Genomic DNA, 19,095 nt, shown 5'->3' on the forward strand with positions numbered 1-19,095 from the left:
TGAATTACAGATTTTTTAGGAATCAGAGATCTGTCCAGTCCCAGTTATGGAGATACAGTACAGGCTCAACCTGGAGATGTTCCAGTCTTTTGGGCTTGCGGGGTAACAGGCGCAGAAGCTGTCTGCAATTGCAGTACGTATATTGTTAGTTTATTAGAGTTGCTGTTTTATCATAGGAGTTAAGTAAAATTGAAATACAACCTTACAAAGCACTGTCAGATACGTTGTTCTTTCAGAATCAATTTGCAGAAAGCATTTTTAAAAAGCTCTAGTCTCCCACACTATGTCAAGCTTAGAAGAATCCTTACTTTCTGGTGCAATAAATCTCTGACACCATCTCCAGTCCAGTTTTTTTTTTTAAAAAAAGAACACACCCATCTCCAGAGTGAGAAAAGAGCATACAGTGGTGCCTCACTTAACAGTGATAATCCGTTCCAGGAAAATCGCCGTGAAGCGAAAACATCGTAAAGCGAAAATAAAAAAGTCCATTGAAACGCATTAAAAACTTTTCAATGCGTTCCAATGGGCTTAAAACTCACAGTCCAGCGAAGATCCTCCATACGGCGGCCATTTTCGCTGCCTGTATAGCGAGGAATCCGTTAAACACAGCGGGGAGCCATTTTATTTACCCAGCAGCCATTTTGAAACCGCCAATCAGCTGTTGAAAAATCATTGTTTTGCGAAGAATCGGTTCCCGAAGCAGGGAACTGATGATTGCAAAGCGAAATTCCCCCATTTAGACCATTGTTTTGCGATCACAATTGCGATCGCAAAAAGATCGTCGTAAACCGGATTCGTCATAATACGGGGCAATCGTAAAGTGAGTCAGCACTGTATTTTTTTTTAAACCCAAAGTAACATGTTTTGTCAGGCTGCTGCAACCCAGTGAGACCTGACAAAGATAGCAAATGGCTCCCAGACTGCTCCTCATCCCAACCGAGACACATTTTAACTCTGCTATAAGCCTGGATATATGGACTGGGATCTTTGGGTCACCCTGATCCATTATTGATACAAGGAACTAGACTGAGGGAAAATGTCATTGCTTGATTTGAAGGACTTCTTGATCATAATCCTTATCAGCTGTAATCCTCTTTCTTGATTACCTGGCTGGAATGGTCTTTGGAGGTACTCTTTTCTTTTAAATAGCTCCAATCTTTGTTTTCATTTCCAGAAATTGACATTGGTGGAGCCATTATTCTAGATGGCCCTCAGGCTTCTATTCTGTTCTACTATGTCCCCTGTTCAGGTTGCGATTACACCATCAAATGCTTTGAGATTGTTTATGAAACAAGTAAAATCGAAGTAATTTTTCCTGCCCACATGGTACAAAGGCTAAATCAAGGGCGTGATCACAAATATTCTCTAGTTATATCCTTGTTATATCATCTCATTGTAGAAATTTCCATTCACACAACACACGGCCATTATTGAATCATTACCCAGCCTGCAGTTTAATTCCCCCTTGCCAGGGGGCTTCTGTTATTTTTTTCTGATGGTGCTTCAATACATTCCTTAGTGGTGTGACAAGTGTGCAAAACTCTATCAATCATTTTCTGAAGCCAAGTCACCGAGGGCCCTGGATGTGGGTGCTGGGTCCATTGAGTGCAATGCAGTTCTTCCAGAGATGCTGATGCAACAGAGGGAATTTTACCAAACGGGAACCCCTACCCGATATATCTATGTATGGTTAAAAATAATTTAAAAATTTAAGTAAGGGGCTACAAGAGAGAAAATAAATTGACACCACAGTGTAGCCAGCCATTACAATTCAAATACAGTGGTGCCTCGCTTAACGACGATAATCTGTTCCAGGAAAGTCTCTGTTAAGCGAAAACGTCATAAAGCGAAATTAAAAAACCCATTGAAACGCATTGAAAACCGTTCAATGTGTTCCAATGGGCTAAAAACTCACCGTCCAGCAAAGATCCTCCATACAACGGCCATTTTCGGTGCCTGTTTAGCAAGGAATCCGTCCCTAAGCACAGCGGGAAGCCATTTTATATATACACACACACACCACATGACCACAATTCAGTACAAGAGAGGTAGGAAAGTATCGTTATAACAGGGGAACGTTTTCCTGGTATGACTGCATCCTCAGCCTAGCCCTTTTGGCTTACAAACTGGCTTTTTTTATTCCTGGGTAAAGGCTATAACTTTTTCTGTGCCGTAAAGATTGGAAAGGGCTTTTTCCATTTGTCTGATGGGGGGAGTAGTGGAGTGGTGTGTGCATCTTTGTGTGTGTAAGGGGGAAAGGGGGAAGAGATGGCACTGGCACACACACACACACACACACACACACGTTTTAGTTGTGTTTATCTGCTTTACCTGTGTCTTATTTTTTATTGGTTAACTTGTTATTTTATTTGACCACCCTGAACAACTGGTAAATGCAGTGAAAGAGCAGGATATAAATTATCTGATATATGCTAGAAATAAAAATTCAGATTTAGACTGGCCGTGAGTCCCATGCACACTTACTTAGAAGTAATTCCCATTTAGATTTGCTTCTGAGCATACAAAATGCACAGGACTGAGTTTTAATAATACTGTATTAACAATACTTTCAATAGTAAAATCCAACCCAATTTCCAGATTTCCTGACTTCAGAAATGAGGCAGATGTTGGCTGGAGATATGGTTTTTAATTTGTCATGGCCTGTCTTGAAAATCCCTGGCCAAGTAGACTTGTGAGGTGCTGAATCCTATTTTTTTTTTTCAGTGAAGACCTTTTAATTTTCCCAGCCTTATCAAAACTTTATTTTTTAAAAAATACTAGATTGTTATATGCTATGCTGGTGGTATATCGAGTTGTTTTTTTAATACATTTATCATATTATTCTGTCTGCTAAAATGGATGAAATATGTTAAATAAAATGTAAAATTTGAGATAAGTGTAGTCCTATCTCACTGAGTGTCAATTACATTTGGTCAGCTCACATTTCCCCTAGAGTTAATGATCATTCTGCAGTCATTTATACTAAAGGAAATGAAGTATAGAGCAGAAAGGAAAACCACAGTGAACTGAAAATATTGTACAATGCACTTTTAATTTTTACAAATGATTGCAAAGGACAAGCTATATGGGTTGTATCTGAAGCTTAGCAGTCTGCATTGCTGAGATGCAAATCTAATCTCTGGAGACAGATCACTGGAAAACATATACTCACCAAAGCCCAGTTACTGTAATTTTCCTAGATCATAAATACAAAAAATAATGAATTTGAGATTGAATTAAAAACAACTTTAATATGGAGGGTAGTGAAACCTGTAAGTCAGTTAGCTTTCCCGTAAATATTAAGGCTGCTCAGATTACTGCTCCTTAATACAAGTATCATTAACCAGCATTACTATTTAAAAGACTATCTCTGAAGATTATCACAGTAATTCTTCCTGTCCTCTCCATGTATAATCAGTCATCCAGTCCATATGCCTGCTAATTCCAGTGTTCAAAAGTACAGTAATAGCCAAATGGCAGAAGAAAGTCAGATGTGCTTACTTTGAATAAAGCATCCATTCTGCTTGGAGTAAAGCATGAACAGTCTTTCCTCATGTATTTTGTATCTGTTCTAATTCTGCATCTAAACTGTCCATCGTTGGGTGACAGTTGGGAGACTGCCCCATCTCCCCCAGATAATGTACTAAAACATACATAGGAAATGCTGTTGAAGCTTCTTGGGAGTGTTTAAATGTCCCTGATTTAACCAATAGAGACGTCTGTGTCTTCAATTCTATGCCTTTTATTGATAATTTCTCTCTTTCAGAATCTCCACTGGCTTTTACCCATTCTCCTGGCTGCATGTTTATCAGTGATTTGAAAGATATTGATGATGATAATGCACCTGCTTGTGGTAGAGATCCTCCTGAAGTTTGTTGCATTGGATGGAATCCTTTGCATTATAGCATTGCATCAGCAACAGCAGTACAAAAAATCAGATGTCTAGAAGACATGATAGGAATAGATCCAGGTAAAAGCAAAAGCAGAAAATTCTCCTGTTTTGAGTCAGAAACCCATACTTAAAAGATTGCACCATTTTACTTTAATGGTTTTATCCAAAGGAGAATCAAGACACTGGAAGCTGCCTGTGTGTCCTTTTCCAAACTAGTGCTTAGAACTGCTGAAAAATCCAAGAATGCTTGGTTGCCATTCATTTCAGTGTTTATTACAAAGTCAATAGAAATAAATTAGTCAGATTCACTAGAATTATAAATTGATGGCTAATGGATAACTTGTATCCTTCTTTTGCATAATCCAAGGTACAGGTGTTGAAGGAATTCCCATTGTTCATTTACAAGGGGGTAGAAAAGCAGGGAAAAATCTAATAACCTCTAAAAGAACAACAAAATAATGTTGAGATTTTCTTTCATGTTACCTTGTAATATCAGAATTTCTTGATATGAAAATTCTTACATTTCAACAGTGAGTATGGGTAGTCCTTACAGTCATGGCCAAAAATATTGGCACCCTGTCAAATTGTAAGAAATAATTGCTTTTCAAGCATGTGATGCTCCTTTAATTTGTATTCAGACACATCTGTCGCAAGTAAGAAGTGTGGACAATATAGTATTCATACTTTTAACCAGTTAAGATGGAGAAAAGTTGACTCAACCTTTGTGTTGTGTGTGACACAGAGCATGGAGAAAAGAATGAAGTGTAAAGAGTTGTGTGTGGATTTGAGAGAAAAAATTGTGGAAAAACATCGACAATCTCAAGGCTACAAGTCCATTTCCAGAGATCTTAATGTTCCTGTGTCCACTGTGCGAAATATCATCAAGAGGTTTACAGCCCATGGCACTGTAGCTAACATCCCCGAACGTGAACGGAAGAGCAAAATTACTGAAAAATTAAAATGAAGGATTGTTCGAATTGTGGATACAGAACCCAGATTAACTTCCCTTCAAGTTGATCTGCAGATACAGTGTACAATAGTGTCAGCTTGCACTCTCCGTCACCATTTGAATGAAAAGGGATGCTATGGTAGGTGACCCAGGAGGATACCACTGCTGACACAAAGGCATAAAAAGCAAGACTGGAGTATGCCAAAACATATGTGACAAAACCACAGTCCTTCTGGGAGAACGTACTATGTGCAGATGAGACAAAAGTCGAGCTTTTTGGTCAAGGGCATCGTGGAACTGTTTACAGAAAAAGAAATGAGGCATTCCAAGAAAAGAACAGTCCCTACAATCAAACATGGTGGAGGTTCAAAGATGTTTAGGGTTTGCTTTGCTGTTTCTGGCACTGGATATCTTGACTGTGTGAATGGTATAATGAAATCTGATGATTACCAAAGAATTTTGGGGTGCAACGTAGTGGCCAGTATCAGAAAGCTGCATCTCCACCAGAGGTCATGGGTCTTCCAGCAAGACAATGACCCAAAACAAACTTCAAAAAGCACTCAGAATGGTTACAAATAAAGTGCTGGAGAGTTCTGAAATGGCTAGCAAGGAGTCCAGATCTGAATCCCATAGAACACCTGTGGAGAGATCTCAAAATAGCAGTTCGGAGAAGGCATGCTTCAAATCTGAAGGCCTTGGAGCAGTTTGCAAAAGAAGAGTGGTCCAAAATTCCAGTAGAGAGGTGTAAGAAACTCATTCAGGAAGTGATTGATTTCAGTTACAGTGGTGCCCCGCACAGCGAGGTTAATCCGTTCCGGATTAACCTTCGCTGTGGGAAACATCGCACTACGGAACACCAAAAGGCATTGGAACGCATTAAACTGCGTTTAATGCGTTCCAATGCCATAGAATACTCACTGTAGTGCGATGTTTCCCAGGGGCCGGCAGCCATTTTCACGCCCTCCCCTCGCACGAGGGCACCAAAATGGCTGCCATCAGCTGTCCGGCAGGTCCAAAATGGCCGCCGGAACAGCCGAAAGGGGCAGGGGCGCAGCGTTTTCGCGCCCTTGGTAAGCAAGGGGAGCGCGCGAAAACGCTGCCGGAAGCCCCGAAATGGTTGCACGCAGCCATTTTGGGACTTCCGCAGCATTTTCGCGCGCTCCCCTTGCTTACCAAGGGCGTGAAAACGCTGTGCCCCGGCCCCTTTCGGCTGTTCCGGTGGCCATTTTGGACCTGCTGGACAGCTGATCGGCGGGTCACAAAGCGAAGGTCGGTAAGCGAGCAGCTTACCGACCTTCGCTCTGTGAATCACAGCCTATACGGGCATTGTTTTGCGATCGCATTTGCGATCGCAAAAACGGCCTCGTAGAGCGAATTCATCGCTCTACGAGGCGCCCGTTGTGCGAGGCACCACTGTATTTTTTTCCAAAGGGGGTCCTACCAAATATTAAGTTAAGAGTGCCAATAATTTTGGCCAGTGTATTTTTGGGTTTCTGTGTAGGATTATATCAGATTTGACTTTTCTTCTCTGTTTTTTTGTGTTGTTCCAACGCAAACCAAATAAATGAACATGTGAGTACCAAAACATTTGCAACTGCAACAGTTTTCTGAGAAAGGTTGCATTTTCTGACAAAATTGCAAGGATGCCAATATTTTGGCCAGGACTGTATTTGGAGGGTACAATTGAATTTACTCATAAACAAAAAACATTAATTGTTAAAACGTATGCTCTTGGATAATTTAATCTTCAAAGGAAATTGTTCTCTTTTTGCTTAGGAAACAGAGGTGTGAAACATTTGTGCTCTCAGAATGAACTTCTGAAAGCATGTCTATCCATTTCTCATGCACAATCAGTGTTAATTACGACTGGATTTCCTACCCACTTCAAATATGAGCCGCCTGAAGAGAACGATGGTCCTCCTGGAGCCATTGCAATGGCAGCCATGTTGAAGGCCTTGGGGAAAAATGTTTCTATAGTAACAGATCAAAGGGCTCTCAGTTTGAATAAAAAGATAATCAAGGAGGCAGTCGAACAAGGTATGACACGGTTCTTATTTATCTTGCAACTGGATTATGTTAAAATGCATTTAGATTTCTGTGAAATACAAGAAAGGTACTTCAGATTTCTTGAGATTACATTCATTCATTTATCTGAACTGGTCCAGATGTACTCAGTAGGAGGTGCTGTTAAAAATGGCATCCACGTTGTGAATTTTTTTCTCCTTGCTGTAGGTCTTGGACATTAATTCTCAAAATTGGCTTGGGGGGCATGCTTGTGTGTTTTTGCAAGGTTATTGTAGCAAATTATACAGGTTGCAAATTATATAAGATTGTTGTAGCAAGTTATAAAGTTACATGCTTTTGTGAACACCCACAGGGTCTCCCAGTTGTGTTTCTGTACTAGCCTTCTTACAGTCAGTTTCCATTTGAAGTAAAGCAAAGCAAAAGCAAAGCGTGCTGCTTATATACGGCCCCATAGCGCTTCAAGCACTCTCTGGGCGGTTTACAATTTTAATTATGCAGGCTACACATTGCCCCCCCCCCCCCAGTGAGCTGGGTACTCATTTTACCGACCTCGGAAGGATAGAAGGCTGAATCAACCTTGAGCCGGCTACCTGGGATTTGAACCCCAGGTCGTGAGCACAGTTTTAGCTGCAGTACAGCGGTTTAACCACTGTAGGAAGGGGCCTATAAGGCCAGTGAGTCCAACCCCCTCTGCTCAATGTAGCAATCCAAATCAGAGCAAATCTGACAGATGGTTGTCCAATTTTCTCTTGAATGCCTCCAGCATTCTGATTGATCTGCTTTATCTCTACCTCAGGTGTGACTGGATTATTCTAATTCTTTAAATGGAACCAAGATGCCTGTTCTTATCAGGCATTACCTCATGCATAAGTTATTGTTCTTGGTCTGGCTCTTTCAGGAGGCATGAAAAGATAAATGGTTCATGCACAAAGGAGTTGGTTTCTCCAGTTTTTAATCTGAAACTGTGGTTAGCAGAACCTTTGGGAAAAACTAGAGAGATTGATGAATTTTAGAACCAAAAAACTGGAAGCAAAATGTCCTAAATTCAGAATTTTCCAGGCCAATTATCCCCAGTAAGAAATGTCTTTGGAAAGGAGAAATTAACCAATAGCAGGAAGTGCTGCCTGGTGATGGGAAAGGTTTGTAGGCATTTAAATGCCTAAGCATACTCTGTACTATCCATTACTACTGCTGTGTATGAGTGCTGTTGTTTTTTCTAAAGCTCCCCAGCCCCATTCCTTCATTTTGGGACTTTAGAAACTAAAATCCCCATACATCCTAGTGGCAGGACTTTTATGATAATTCAAAGCAATGGGTATTGTCCCAGCTGTGAGACCTATAGGTCTTCCCCTTTTGCCAGCCAGCCCTTTCTGCCCCCTCACTTGTTCCAGATTTATATTAAAAGGGGAAATTTGTGGAAAGGGATAGAGAAAACTCTTGGAAAGACCCTAAATTTCTTGAGTTTTCTCTCAAAAGACTTGGAAAAAACTGATGTAATTTAGAAGCTGGGGGTGGGAACTTGCCCATTATTTTGCTCTCTGCATGATCTGGCATCATCAACACATTGTGAATTCTTCCAAGTAGATGAATGTTAGGGGGATGAAGAATATAAACAGGAATTATATGGTGATTCATAAGAATGCCATGAGAATACCACTTGCAGTGGCATCCCCAGATATCAAATGCAGGTGTAATGTGTAGCCCAGTTCCCTACTATTGCTGTATATAACAGTTAACAGTTTCATCTACATTCTGATCCAGGTAAAGTTAATAATTGATTTTAGGAGAAGTATGTGTATCGTAAGCTGTCTGCCATTGAAATCAGTAGGCCTTACAATATTTTGTTTTGGCTCAATCCAAATGGATATACAGTACAGTGGTGCCTCGCAAGACGGGCGGTCCATTTAACGACAAAACTGCTTGACGTCGATTTTTTTGCGATCGCAAAAGCGATCTCAAAATGATATTCCCTATGGGGGACTTTTGCTTTGCGATGATCGGTTCCCTGCTTCGGGAACCGATTCTCACAAAGCGATGGTTTTTAAAACGAAATGGCTGCCCAGTGTTTTCTGGGACGGATTCCTCGCTGCACAGGCAGCAAAAATGGCCGCACTATGGGGGATCTTCGGTGGATAGTGAGTTTCCAGCCCATAGGAACGCATTAACCAGGTTCTAATGCATTTCTATGGGCTTTTTAAAATCGCTTTACAACGTTTTCGTTCTACAGCGATTTCGCTGGAATGAATTAATGTCGTAATGCAAGGCACCACTGTATAGTTAAGAATTTGCCAGGCCAATTATGAGCAGAGCTAAAAACCACACTGACATTTGATTCCAAGTTATATGATTCCTACATAGTTAAAACTGTACATTGATCTTTATATTTTATAGCAAAAGACACCTGAAATTTCAAGTACCTAAGTTACAGCAACTAACTTGTGACAATCCCATATGCTGTTTAGTCATTTAAGTCATGTCTGACTCTTCGTGACCCTGTGGACCAGAGCACGCCAGGCCCTCCTGTCTTCCACTGCCTCCCGGAGTTTGGTCAAAGACAATCCCATATAAGCAGTTAATAAAAGTGTTAAATTCTACTATTATTGCATGATCCTGGATGGTTTGCTTTTCTTTAAATATAGTCTGTTTCCACATGCCCTAGGAATACTGGAGACACCAATCCCCATAATTAGCTACTGTAGTCATTCTACAGATTCAGCTTTGAAGTTTTTATGTGAAGATGGAGATACAAACAAGCCCAAGTAAGTGAAAAGAAAAGCAAAATCTGTTTAAACTGAGTACAGCAGGAGTTAATTTCTCTAGAATAATCTTATTTAGTGCCAACTACTGAGAATAAAGGGATGTGGTGGTGCTGCGGGTTAAACCGCAGAAGCCTCTGTGCTGCAAGGTCAGAAGACCAGCCATCATAAGATCGAATCCACGCAATGGAGTGAGCTCCGGTCACTTGTCCCAGCTCCTGCCAACCTAGCAGTTTGAAAGCATGCAAATGCAAGTAGATAAATAGGTACCACCACGGTGGGAAGGTAATGGCACTCCGTGTCTAGTCGCGCTGGCCATGTGACCATGGAAACTGTCTTTGGACAAATGCTGGCTCTACGGCTTGGAAACGGGGATGAGCACCGCCCCCTAGAGTCAGACATGACTGGACATTTGTCAATGGGAACCTTTACCTTACTCAGAATAATGTACAGTGGTGCCCCGTATAGCGAGGTTAATCCGTTCCAGATTAACCTTCGTTATACGAAAACATCGCTGTGCGGGTAAGGAAAGCCTATTGGAACGCATTAAACTTAGTTTAATGCGTTCCAATAAGCGTCCAAACTTACCCCTCCAGCGATGTTTTCGCGTCCAGCGGCCATTTTGGAGCCGCCGATCAGCTGATCAGCGGCTCCAAAATGGCCGCCGATGGCCCGAAATGCCCCCCCGCAGCGTTTTCGCGACCTCCGTAAGCAAGGGGAGGGCGCGAAAACACTGATAGGGGCCATTTCGGGTCATGCGGCGTCCATTTTGGAGCCGCCGATCAGCTGTTCGCCGGCTCCAAAATGGCCGTCGGACGCCCCAATCGTCGCAAAGCGAGTGCGGCGATTGGGGCAGATCCGTATAGCGATCCCCAAAAAGGGATCGCTATACGGATTCTTCGTTAAACGGTGCGCTCGTTAAGCGAGGCACCACTGTATACTGTTACAGGCAGTATAGGCTACAAGTCTGGGAACCAATGTGACCTGAAGAATGTCACTCAAGTTGAAGAGTAGGTCGGTATTTGTCCAATGAAGAACATTCTTCACAGTGTGCAACATGAACACAAGAAATTTGTACACTGATTTTTAAATCCAGTTTTATCCAACTTGCCAACCAGACTTTCACGTTTAACATGCTATCTATTAGGAGCATCTGATTTGAATTTTGGAGCTGCCACTTTCTTTTTCTCTTATTCTTGAACTAGATTTAATCACCTGATAGCAATAGAGCGTGCTGGGATGGCTGCAGATGGCAATTATTATAACGCAAGAAAAATTAACATTAAACATCTAGTAGATCCCATTGATGAACTCTTTCTGGCTGCAAAAATGATCCCAGGAATTACTACAACAGGCAAGTGTGACTTCTTTTCAACTGTGACTTGAAGAATCTACTGTCACTATCACATACTAGCTGAAACCATTAAGATCGGTGTTGACTGGCAAAGTTAGTAGTAGCATGCATCCTTACATAAGTAGTACTTGAACTTATTTAAGGTTGCCAGAAGACAGATCAATATTTTATATTGGATAAATCAGAAAGCACAAGTCTCTGGACTTACCCAGGGGCCCTATTTGCAGCCTGGCAATGACATGGCAAGCATGAAGAGTGGCACTAGCTGTTATGGTGGCAGCCACATGGCAGTGGATATCTTCCAAAATTCCCTGTGGCTCTCAGAAGACAGCAAGAGCTGGATGCAAGCAGCCAGACAGTGGGAAGGCTGAGGCTGGCCAAGGAAGCACAGTTTCCAGGCATAGACCTGACAGCTTCAAGCTTCAGTCATTTTCACACTTAGGTCATAATAAGAATGCACTTCAGATAAACCTGATGGAAATCCATGGATTGGATCTTAGGATCAAAGTAGATAAGATTTGCCTGGCTCAGGGACAGGTCATGGTTGTCTTCATCTAAGATGACACGTGGATCATCTAGCGATCACGTGCCCAGGTAACAACAAAGGTCCTGCCATCCTCATTTATCTCCCAGCAGTCATGTTGCAAGGGTCCATGGGTTGGCAGGGGCGTCAACTTCAGTTCTTCAGGCAAATTGAGTTCATCATGCAAATAAATCCTTATACTAGACCAAAATGTCTCATACCAGCCACTTACTTACCAAAAATTAATAACATATCATACATAACGTATTTGCTGGCGTACAAGATGACTTTTTGGCCCTGAAAAACATGCCTCCAAGTGGGGGGGTCGTCTTGTACGCCGAGTGCACGTCCAGCAAACCTTCCCTCTCTCCCAGCGAAGTCACTTACCTGGTAGTAAGACCGAGTAGAGCCCCGCTCCTAGCCTGGGAACAGCCTGACTCTAGCGCCAAACAGCTGACTGTCGGGAACAGCAGTCTGCCCTGCCTGCCGTTTGTCATCTCTCCCGACGGTGTTAAAACTTACCGGGGAGAATCGCGGAGCGCGTGGCTGCGCCTGACCGGACCCTGGGATGCGACGAGGCTGCCGCTCGAAACGTGGAGCGCCTGCAAGCTTAAGAAGTGGAGGTGCGGAGTCGCAGAGGAACGCAGCCGGTCTGTTGTTGCGGGGTCCAGGGAGTCGGGAAGCCTGTTGTTTCGCTGGCTTTTCCTTCTTTCCCCTCCCTTCTCTTCACCCTCGTCATTACCTCCCTGCCGGAGAAATCCAGGGCAGCGCTGCCGGAGCGGGAGCCCAGAAGCCGGGGCCGGAGCTGGAGCAGGAGATCGGGAGAGCGCTCCTCCGGCTTCTGGTTGGGCTCGGGACCCGGTAGCTCTTTTTTGACTACCCGGAGGAGGCTAGATTGGAGCTCGGAACGCGCGGGTTGCTGCAAGCTCGCCCGGCGGAGCCTGGAGATCTTTTACCTGCTCCCCGCCTATCCTGGGAGACATTTCAACAGAGGCTCGGCGGCGAGACCCCGCGGCGGAGAGTTCGGTCGGAGGGCTCCCGGACAGAGACTAGATCCCGGAGGAGGTGTGGACTGAACCGGAGCGCTGAGCCCAGAGGCAGCCACAAGGTGCAGGGTCGACGTGGGATTTGGAGGGAGCCTGTGGGGTCGCTGGAGCGACAGAGCGGCCAAATGCCAGTCGCCATGCTGGAAGATCCCCCCCCAGGTTTCCCTCTCTCCGCTTGCCTCCTTCCATCTGCTAACGATGTCTCCCTAACCCAAGGGTGGGAAATGACTGTGTTTGAGCCCTCCTCAGCTCGGTTCCTGCTGTTTTTGACTTTGACTTTGTTGACTCTTAACATCACAGACCTTGGGCCCTTTGTCAAAAACTGCGACTACTGGCCCTTTAAAGAACTCTGCTCTCTAGCGCTGCCATTAATATCCAGGCCAGCGACATCAGAAAGAACAAGGCCACGCGGGGGAGAGGGAAGGACTACTCTGGGCATTGGGTGGGGGGGTAACTAGTGAGCCTTTATTTTATTTACTTATCTATTTTTATTTTCCTTTTTATTTTGATATTTGATTTAATTATATTTAATTTGCTTGTCTACTTTATGTTCACTATTTATATGCATTGGTATATTGTTTATGGTTAATTTTTATTTTTATTGTTACGATTATTTTTCTCTTCGTTTATTGATTTATTTGTACTAAGTTAATTTTGTCTATTATCTTCCCCTTTCCTTTTCTTTTCCTCCCCTTTTCCCCCTTTCCTCCCTCCCTCCCTCCCTCCTCCCTCTGATGGAATGGAAGGCCTGCCCTCCCAGCGAGGGCCCCCAAAATATTTCTGTGGTCACGGGTAGAGGTAGATATGGCATGGTCCCAGTCCCTACTCGTGTAAGAAGAACGATGGACAGATGTCTGAAGGCTGTCCACTGTTCTGAGCCTGGGGCCACCCCTCAATATCGAGGCAGCCAAATCAGTCATCCTTCCACTCTACGCCTGGTGTTGTTGAATGCCAGGTCTGTCGCCAATAAGGCCCAGGTGATTTATGACCTTATCCTGGAAGAGGACGCAGACCTGGCCTGCATAACCGAAACATGGATAGGCGAAGAGGGGGGTCCTCCCCTAGCACTCATCTGTCCGCCTGGTTATGCCATCCAACACCAGGGTAGACTGGAAGGTCGGGGAGGGTGAGTCGCCATTGTCTATAAATCCATCTTGGAGGTTACTAGGCGCTCCTTGGTGGTAAAGCCGGGTCTGGAGGCCCTCCACGTGTCGATTGGGGCCAGGGATGGTATTGGGATCTTGCTGGGTTACCGTGCTCCCCGCGACCCAGCCATTTCCCTACCGGAGCTGGTGGACTTTGTCTCCGCGGCACTGTTGGGTTCCCCGAAGCTGCTGGTTTTGGGGGACTTCAACGTCCATGCGGGGACAGAGATTTCCGGACCAGCTCTTGAGTTCTTAGAGACCATGGCCTTCTTGAACATGTCCCAACATGTCATCGGCCCCACCCACGTGGGCGGTCACACACTCGACCTGTTTTTTTCCTCCAGTGGGAGCGGGAGTGGTCCGATGGTGACTGACCTTGAGTCGGTCGCCCTGTCATGCTCGGATCATCACCTAATAAAATGTAACCTCAACATGGCCCTCCCCCCTCGCAGGGAGCAGGGACCTATTGTTATGGTCCGCCCTCGAAGGCTACTGGATCCGATTGGATTCCAGGATGCCATGAGAGGTGCTATGGCTGACCTGGCTGGCGCTCCTGTCGAGGCTCTGGCTGACAGCTGGTTCGCCGCTGCGGTCAGGGCTGTAGACATGATCGCACCTAAACGTCCTCTCCGACACAGAGCCCGCCTGGCACCCTGGTTTAACCAGGACCTCCGGGCGCTGAAGCGGGTCAGGAGACGGCTAGAGCGCAAATGGAGAAAGGACCTGATGGATTATAATTGGATAACTGTTAAGGTCGCCACTAACCTTTACCTGGCTAAGGTAAAGGCTGCCAGTCGAGCATACTTCGCTAACCGGATAAGCGAAGCGTCCAACCAGCAGGCGGAATTATTCCGTATAGTGCGCGACCTATCCGGAATTGGCCCGGGTGATGGGCCTCCCCCTAGTTTTTCACCGGACCAATTTGCAGCATTTTTAAAATCTAAAGTGGAGGCCCTCCGCCGGGACCTGTCTCCTTTTTTGAATACAGTTAGTCGAGCTGAGATGTCCAGCGCTCCGTCTTGCCCGGCAATTTTTGACTCCTTTCAGCCTGTCACGCCTGACACTGTCTCCAGGGCGCTTGATCGCTGTCGTGCCACCACCTCCTCCCTGGACCCCTGTCCGGCCTGGCTAATCAAAGCAGCCAGGCCTACAACAACGGAATGGGCCACTGTAATAATTAATGGGTCTTTCCTTGAGGGCAGATTTCCATCTTCCCTCAAGGAGACACTCATTAGGCCCATCAGGAAGAAACCAAGTTTGGCGGCGGACGAGAGTGGCAATTATAGGCCCGTCGCCATTGTTTCTTTCCTAAGTAAGGTGGTGGAGAGGGTGGTGGCCGATCAGCTTCAAGCGCACCTGGATGAAACAGATGCCCTGGATCCATTTCAGTCGGGCTTCAGGCCGTGCCATGGCACAGAAACGGCATTGGTCGCCCTGTGTGATGACCTACTGAGGGAGGCTGACAGGGGCAAAGTGTCCTTGCTGGTCCTCCTCGACATCTCAGCGGCCTATGATACCATTGACCACGGTATCCTCCTGGGGAGGCTCTCCGAGTTGGGAATTGGTGGCCTCGCATTGGCCTGGCTCCGTTCCTTCTTGGAGGACCGCCCCCAGAGAGTGCAGCTTGGGGAGAGCGTCTCGGCCCCGTGGAATCTCAATTGTGGGGTCCCACAGGGGTCGATCATCTCCCCAATGCTGTTTAACATCTATATGAGGCCGCTGGGTGGGGTCATCAGGGGGTGTGGAGCCCGGTGTCATCAGTATGCCGATGATACTCAGCTCTACATCTCCTTTCCACCTACCGCAGGAGAAGCCGTTCTGTCCCTTCAGCGCTGCCTGGGGACCGTACTGCAATGGATGCAGGAGAACGGGCTGAGGCTGAACCCGGACAAGACGGAGGTACTAAGGGTGGGTGCCCCCACAGTCGGGAACTTGGGAAACTCCCTCTCTTTTGGGGGGGTGACCCTTCCCGCTAAGGATGGGGTCCGCAGCTTGGGAATCCATCTTGACTCACTATGGAATCCCAGGTGACGTCGGTGGTCCGAACCGCCTTTTACCATCTCAGGCGGGTGGCCCAGCTGCGGCCCTATCTTGATGTTGGGGCGCTCACCACTTTGGTGCACGCGCTCGTAATCTCAAGATTAGGCTACTGTAATGCGCTCTGTGACGAACACGGGTTCGAAAACACACGTGTACGCTTGGACAGAGAGCAATCAGGAGTTTGCACATGCTAAAATGAGCTGAAAGAGTCCAATCCAGCCAGCCATGCTACAACACTCCTTCTCACAAGTCTGCCCACATAAGAACACCCTGGTACTCTCAGATATTATTGTGAAAAGGTCAAGTGGGCTTTGTAGTCCTTAGACTTAACTTGCACCACTGACAGGACTCTAAGTAAGCTAGGCCGAGGCAGCACTCTCAGATGACCCTATGACAAGTGTACTGTTCAGGAAACCAAATGAGTTTTATAATCTTTATTTTATTAAAGAAAAAGCATGTTACTAGATATTCAAAACCAAATTAAACCAAAACAAATAAACTAGCATTGTGCTGTTTAGTTACACAGATGTAGTGAGGCAAAGAAAACATGAAAAATAGAAAAGTATTCAAAAACCCAAAAAAGCCATTAAAATGAATAAAAACAGTTCCAGTCCAGGAAATCATTAGTAAAATAAAATAATCCAAGTTGGTTATAACAAGGCTATAGTCCTCAGTGATACTATAGAATAAAAATCCCTAAACAAAAGTAAAAATCCATTATATGTCCCATAGTCCTTAGAAAAGTAAAATCCAGTAAATATACCATAGTCCTTACTAAATTACAAGAGCATAGTCCATATGGAGTATTCCAAGAAAAGAAGTCCATAAAGAATATTCCATAGGTAACAGTCCATAGCAAATAGTCCATGCATAGTCCTTAGGAAAAATCCCATAAGTCTATAAGTAATCCAGCAAAGCATAGAAACCAGTCCATGTAGGTAGGCCACCAAATGGCTGAAGAATAGGTCACGAATCACTGAAAGGTCGGTCTTGGAAAGACAAAGTCCATAGGTAAAAAGTTCCTTTTTCAAGAGTAACTGGCAAGGGCCTAATGCACCTTCCCACGATGTCATCCAATCAGAGTTCGTTACTAGGCAAACAGTCCTGTTACATCACATGAATTCTTTCTCATACACACCAGATGTTATTTGGGTTACGGTGGTGTCTCAAAGAGTCACAACAAATTCCATCTATCTTATCACACAGAGTCCTTCTCAGGCCTTCAGAATAACATGCTCTCTGCTCGCCTAGAAAACAACTGGTCAGCATAGCACAGATATTATATACAAAGAAACAAAATGGAACCTCTCTGGCTTATTTCTTAATTACAAAACCCATATGCCTTTAAAAGATTTTAACTCAAAAACCCATCTCATCACACGCTCTACGTGGGGCTACCTTTGAGGCTGCTGCGGAAACTTCAGGTGGTGCAGAATGCGGCTGCCAGACTCCTTAGTGGGGTGAGAAAATTCCAACATATCTCGCCCACTCTGGCCGCATTGGACTGGCTGCCCATCTGATTCCGCATCGACTTCAAGGTGTTGATGCTCACGTACAAAGCCCTAAACGGTTTAGGGCCTCGATATTTGGCGGAACGCCTTCTACCACCAAGTTCTACCCATCTCACTCGCGCGAGCCAGGAGGTGAGGTTGAGGAGCCTAACGCCGAGGGAGGCCCGGAAGGAAAAGACAAGAAGTCGGGCCTTCTCGGCAGTGGCTCCTCGCCTCTGGAACAATCTTCCCCCGGACATTCGCGTGGCCCCCTCGCTGGGTATTTTTAAAAAGCAATTAAAGACAATGATGTTTCGGCAGGCTTTCCCCCCCACCCCCCTTAGCTAATCCTGATTTTCCTTTTTTCTTTTTCTTGGTGTATAATTTCATGGTTGAAAGTTTTCTTCTTTGTAAATTTGTTTTTAGTTATTGTTGTACCCCTGTTGTGAGCCGCCTAGAGTGGTCTATTGACTAGATAGGCGGGATATAAATAAATAAATAAATAAATAAATAAATAAATAAATAAATAAATAAATAAATAAATAAATAAATAAATAAATAAATAAATAAATAAGAGGAGACAGCCATTTTGAGATGCTACCACATGGCTTCTGCCTCTCAAAATGGCTGCCGTCTCTCCAAAATGTCTGCCACCTCTCTGCTGCTTCCCGACAGTCTGCTGTTCGGAGGTGATGCTGTCCTTCCAGGAAACCCTCGCTCTCTCCCAGCAAAAGGAACCAGAATCACGCATGCGAAAGAGGGGGTAGTCTTATACAGCAAGTATATAACAAACTCTACATTTTGAGTGGATATGTTGGGGGGTCGTTTTATACGTCTAGTTGCCTTATACACCGGCAAATACGGTAAATTCTTTTGGAAGTGCTTGTTCAGAATATGGTTGCAGTCTGATTAATGATGGTACGTTGCATTTACTGAGTTCAGACAGCTTAAGCACTAGGCATAGTAATCTGGTATTAGAAAATTATACTATTTTAAAAATGTATATTCATTTTGGTGTCCACTTTGTCTATGGCTTATCCAGTCCACATACATCTTGTTAATTGCCATCAAATCATTTCTGACTAATGGCAAACCTAACATGGTTTTTGAGGTATCTAAGATGTTCAAGGAATGGTTTACCATTGCCACCTTTCCGTCAAATTGAAAAGAGATGTGTGGTCCTTAAACGGTACGATGCAAAAGTAGGTGTTGCCTTTATAGACCACTAAGAAAACCATACTGACTGTTAGTTTTCATGGATTAATGCCCAGTTCCCCAGGCATGCACTAGTGTCTTGTAATTAGTACAGAGAATGCAGACTCCCAAAAGTTCATGGGAGATGGATTTGCTAGGCTTGTTTCTTAGATGTTAAGTTAGGAAAGCTGCAGACTGTATTGGATGTTTGAATTTAGAGTTACAACTAAGGAAGATGTTGACTGGAAATCACATCCCAGTGTTCAAACAAAGAAGCTCAGGCATATATCCTCCTACATGGCCTTCCTTTGAAACTACAAGTTTCTGTTTGGCTTGGGGAACAGGGTGACACAGAAACCCCTCCATCTAGGACTTGGAAATTTTTTAAACCCACTAAGTAGAGCCAACTGAAGTCAAATTAAAGTCAAAATAGTATTACCTTGTGCTTAGAAATAGTTTCTTCAGTTCGGAGTCTTTCACGACTGTCTTCCTGTTGGTATAGGTTGGTGGGTGGCTATTCCTGTTATCTTCATAGTTCTGTTGAAATCAAGGAGAGCCTAACCCTACACAGTACAATACAGGAGTAGGCAATACCTTTATAGATCACTAAAAACTCATGTTCCAGTGAGTTTTGACAGCCAAGGAGACATTTGAACCCAGGTCACTTAGTCCTAGCTTACA

The 19,095-nt window shown here is 44.5% G+C and overlaps 1 protein-coding gene across 2 annotated transcripts in view; it reads left to right on the forward strand.

The window, feature by feature from the left end:
- The window catches only part of DGLUCY (D-glutamate cyclase), a 44,494-nt gene that overhangs the window by 16,585 nt on the left and 8,814 nt on the right, over positions 1-19,095 (forward strand). For both annotated transcript variants that reach the window (XM_072986573.2, XM_072986571.2), the window contains exons 6-10: positions 11-133; positions 3,767-3,970; positions 6,618-6,878; positions 9,526-9,625; positions 10,828-10,976. In XM_072986573.2, coding sequence (XP_072842674.2) covers positions 11-133; positions 3,767-3,970; positions 6,618-6,878; positions 9,526-9,625; positions 10,828-10,976 — 837 coding nt within the window. The remainder of the gene's footprint in view (positions 1-10; positions 134-3,766; positions 3,971-6,617; positions 6,879-9,525; positions 9,626-10,827; positions 10,977-19,095) is intronic.

The sequence above is a fragment of the Pogona vitticeps genome, chromosome 1, assembly GCF_051106095.1.
Source record: "Pogona vitticeps strain Pit_001003342236 chromosome 1, PviZW2.1, whole genome shotgun sequence".
Taxonomy (NCBI): domain Eukaryota; kingdom Metazoa; phylum Chordata; class Lepidosauria; order Squamata; family Agamidae; genus Pogona; species Pogona vitticeps.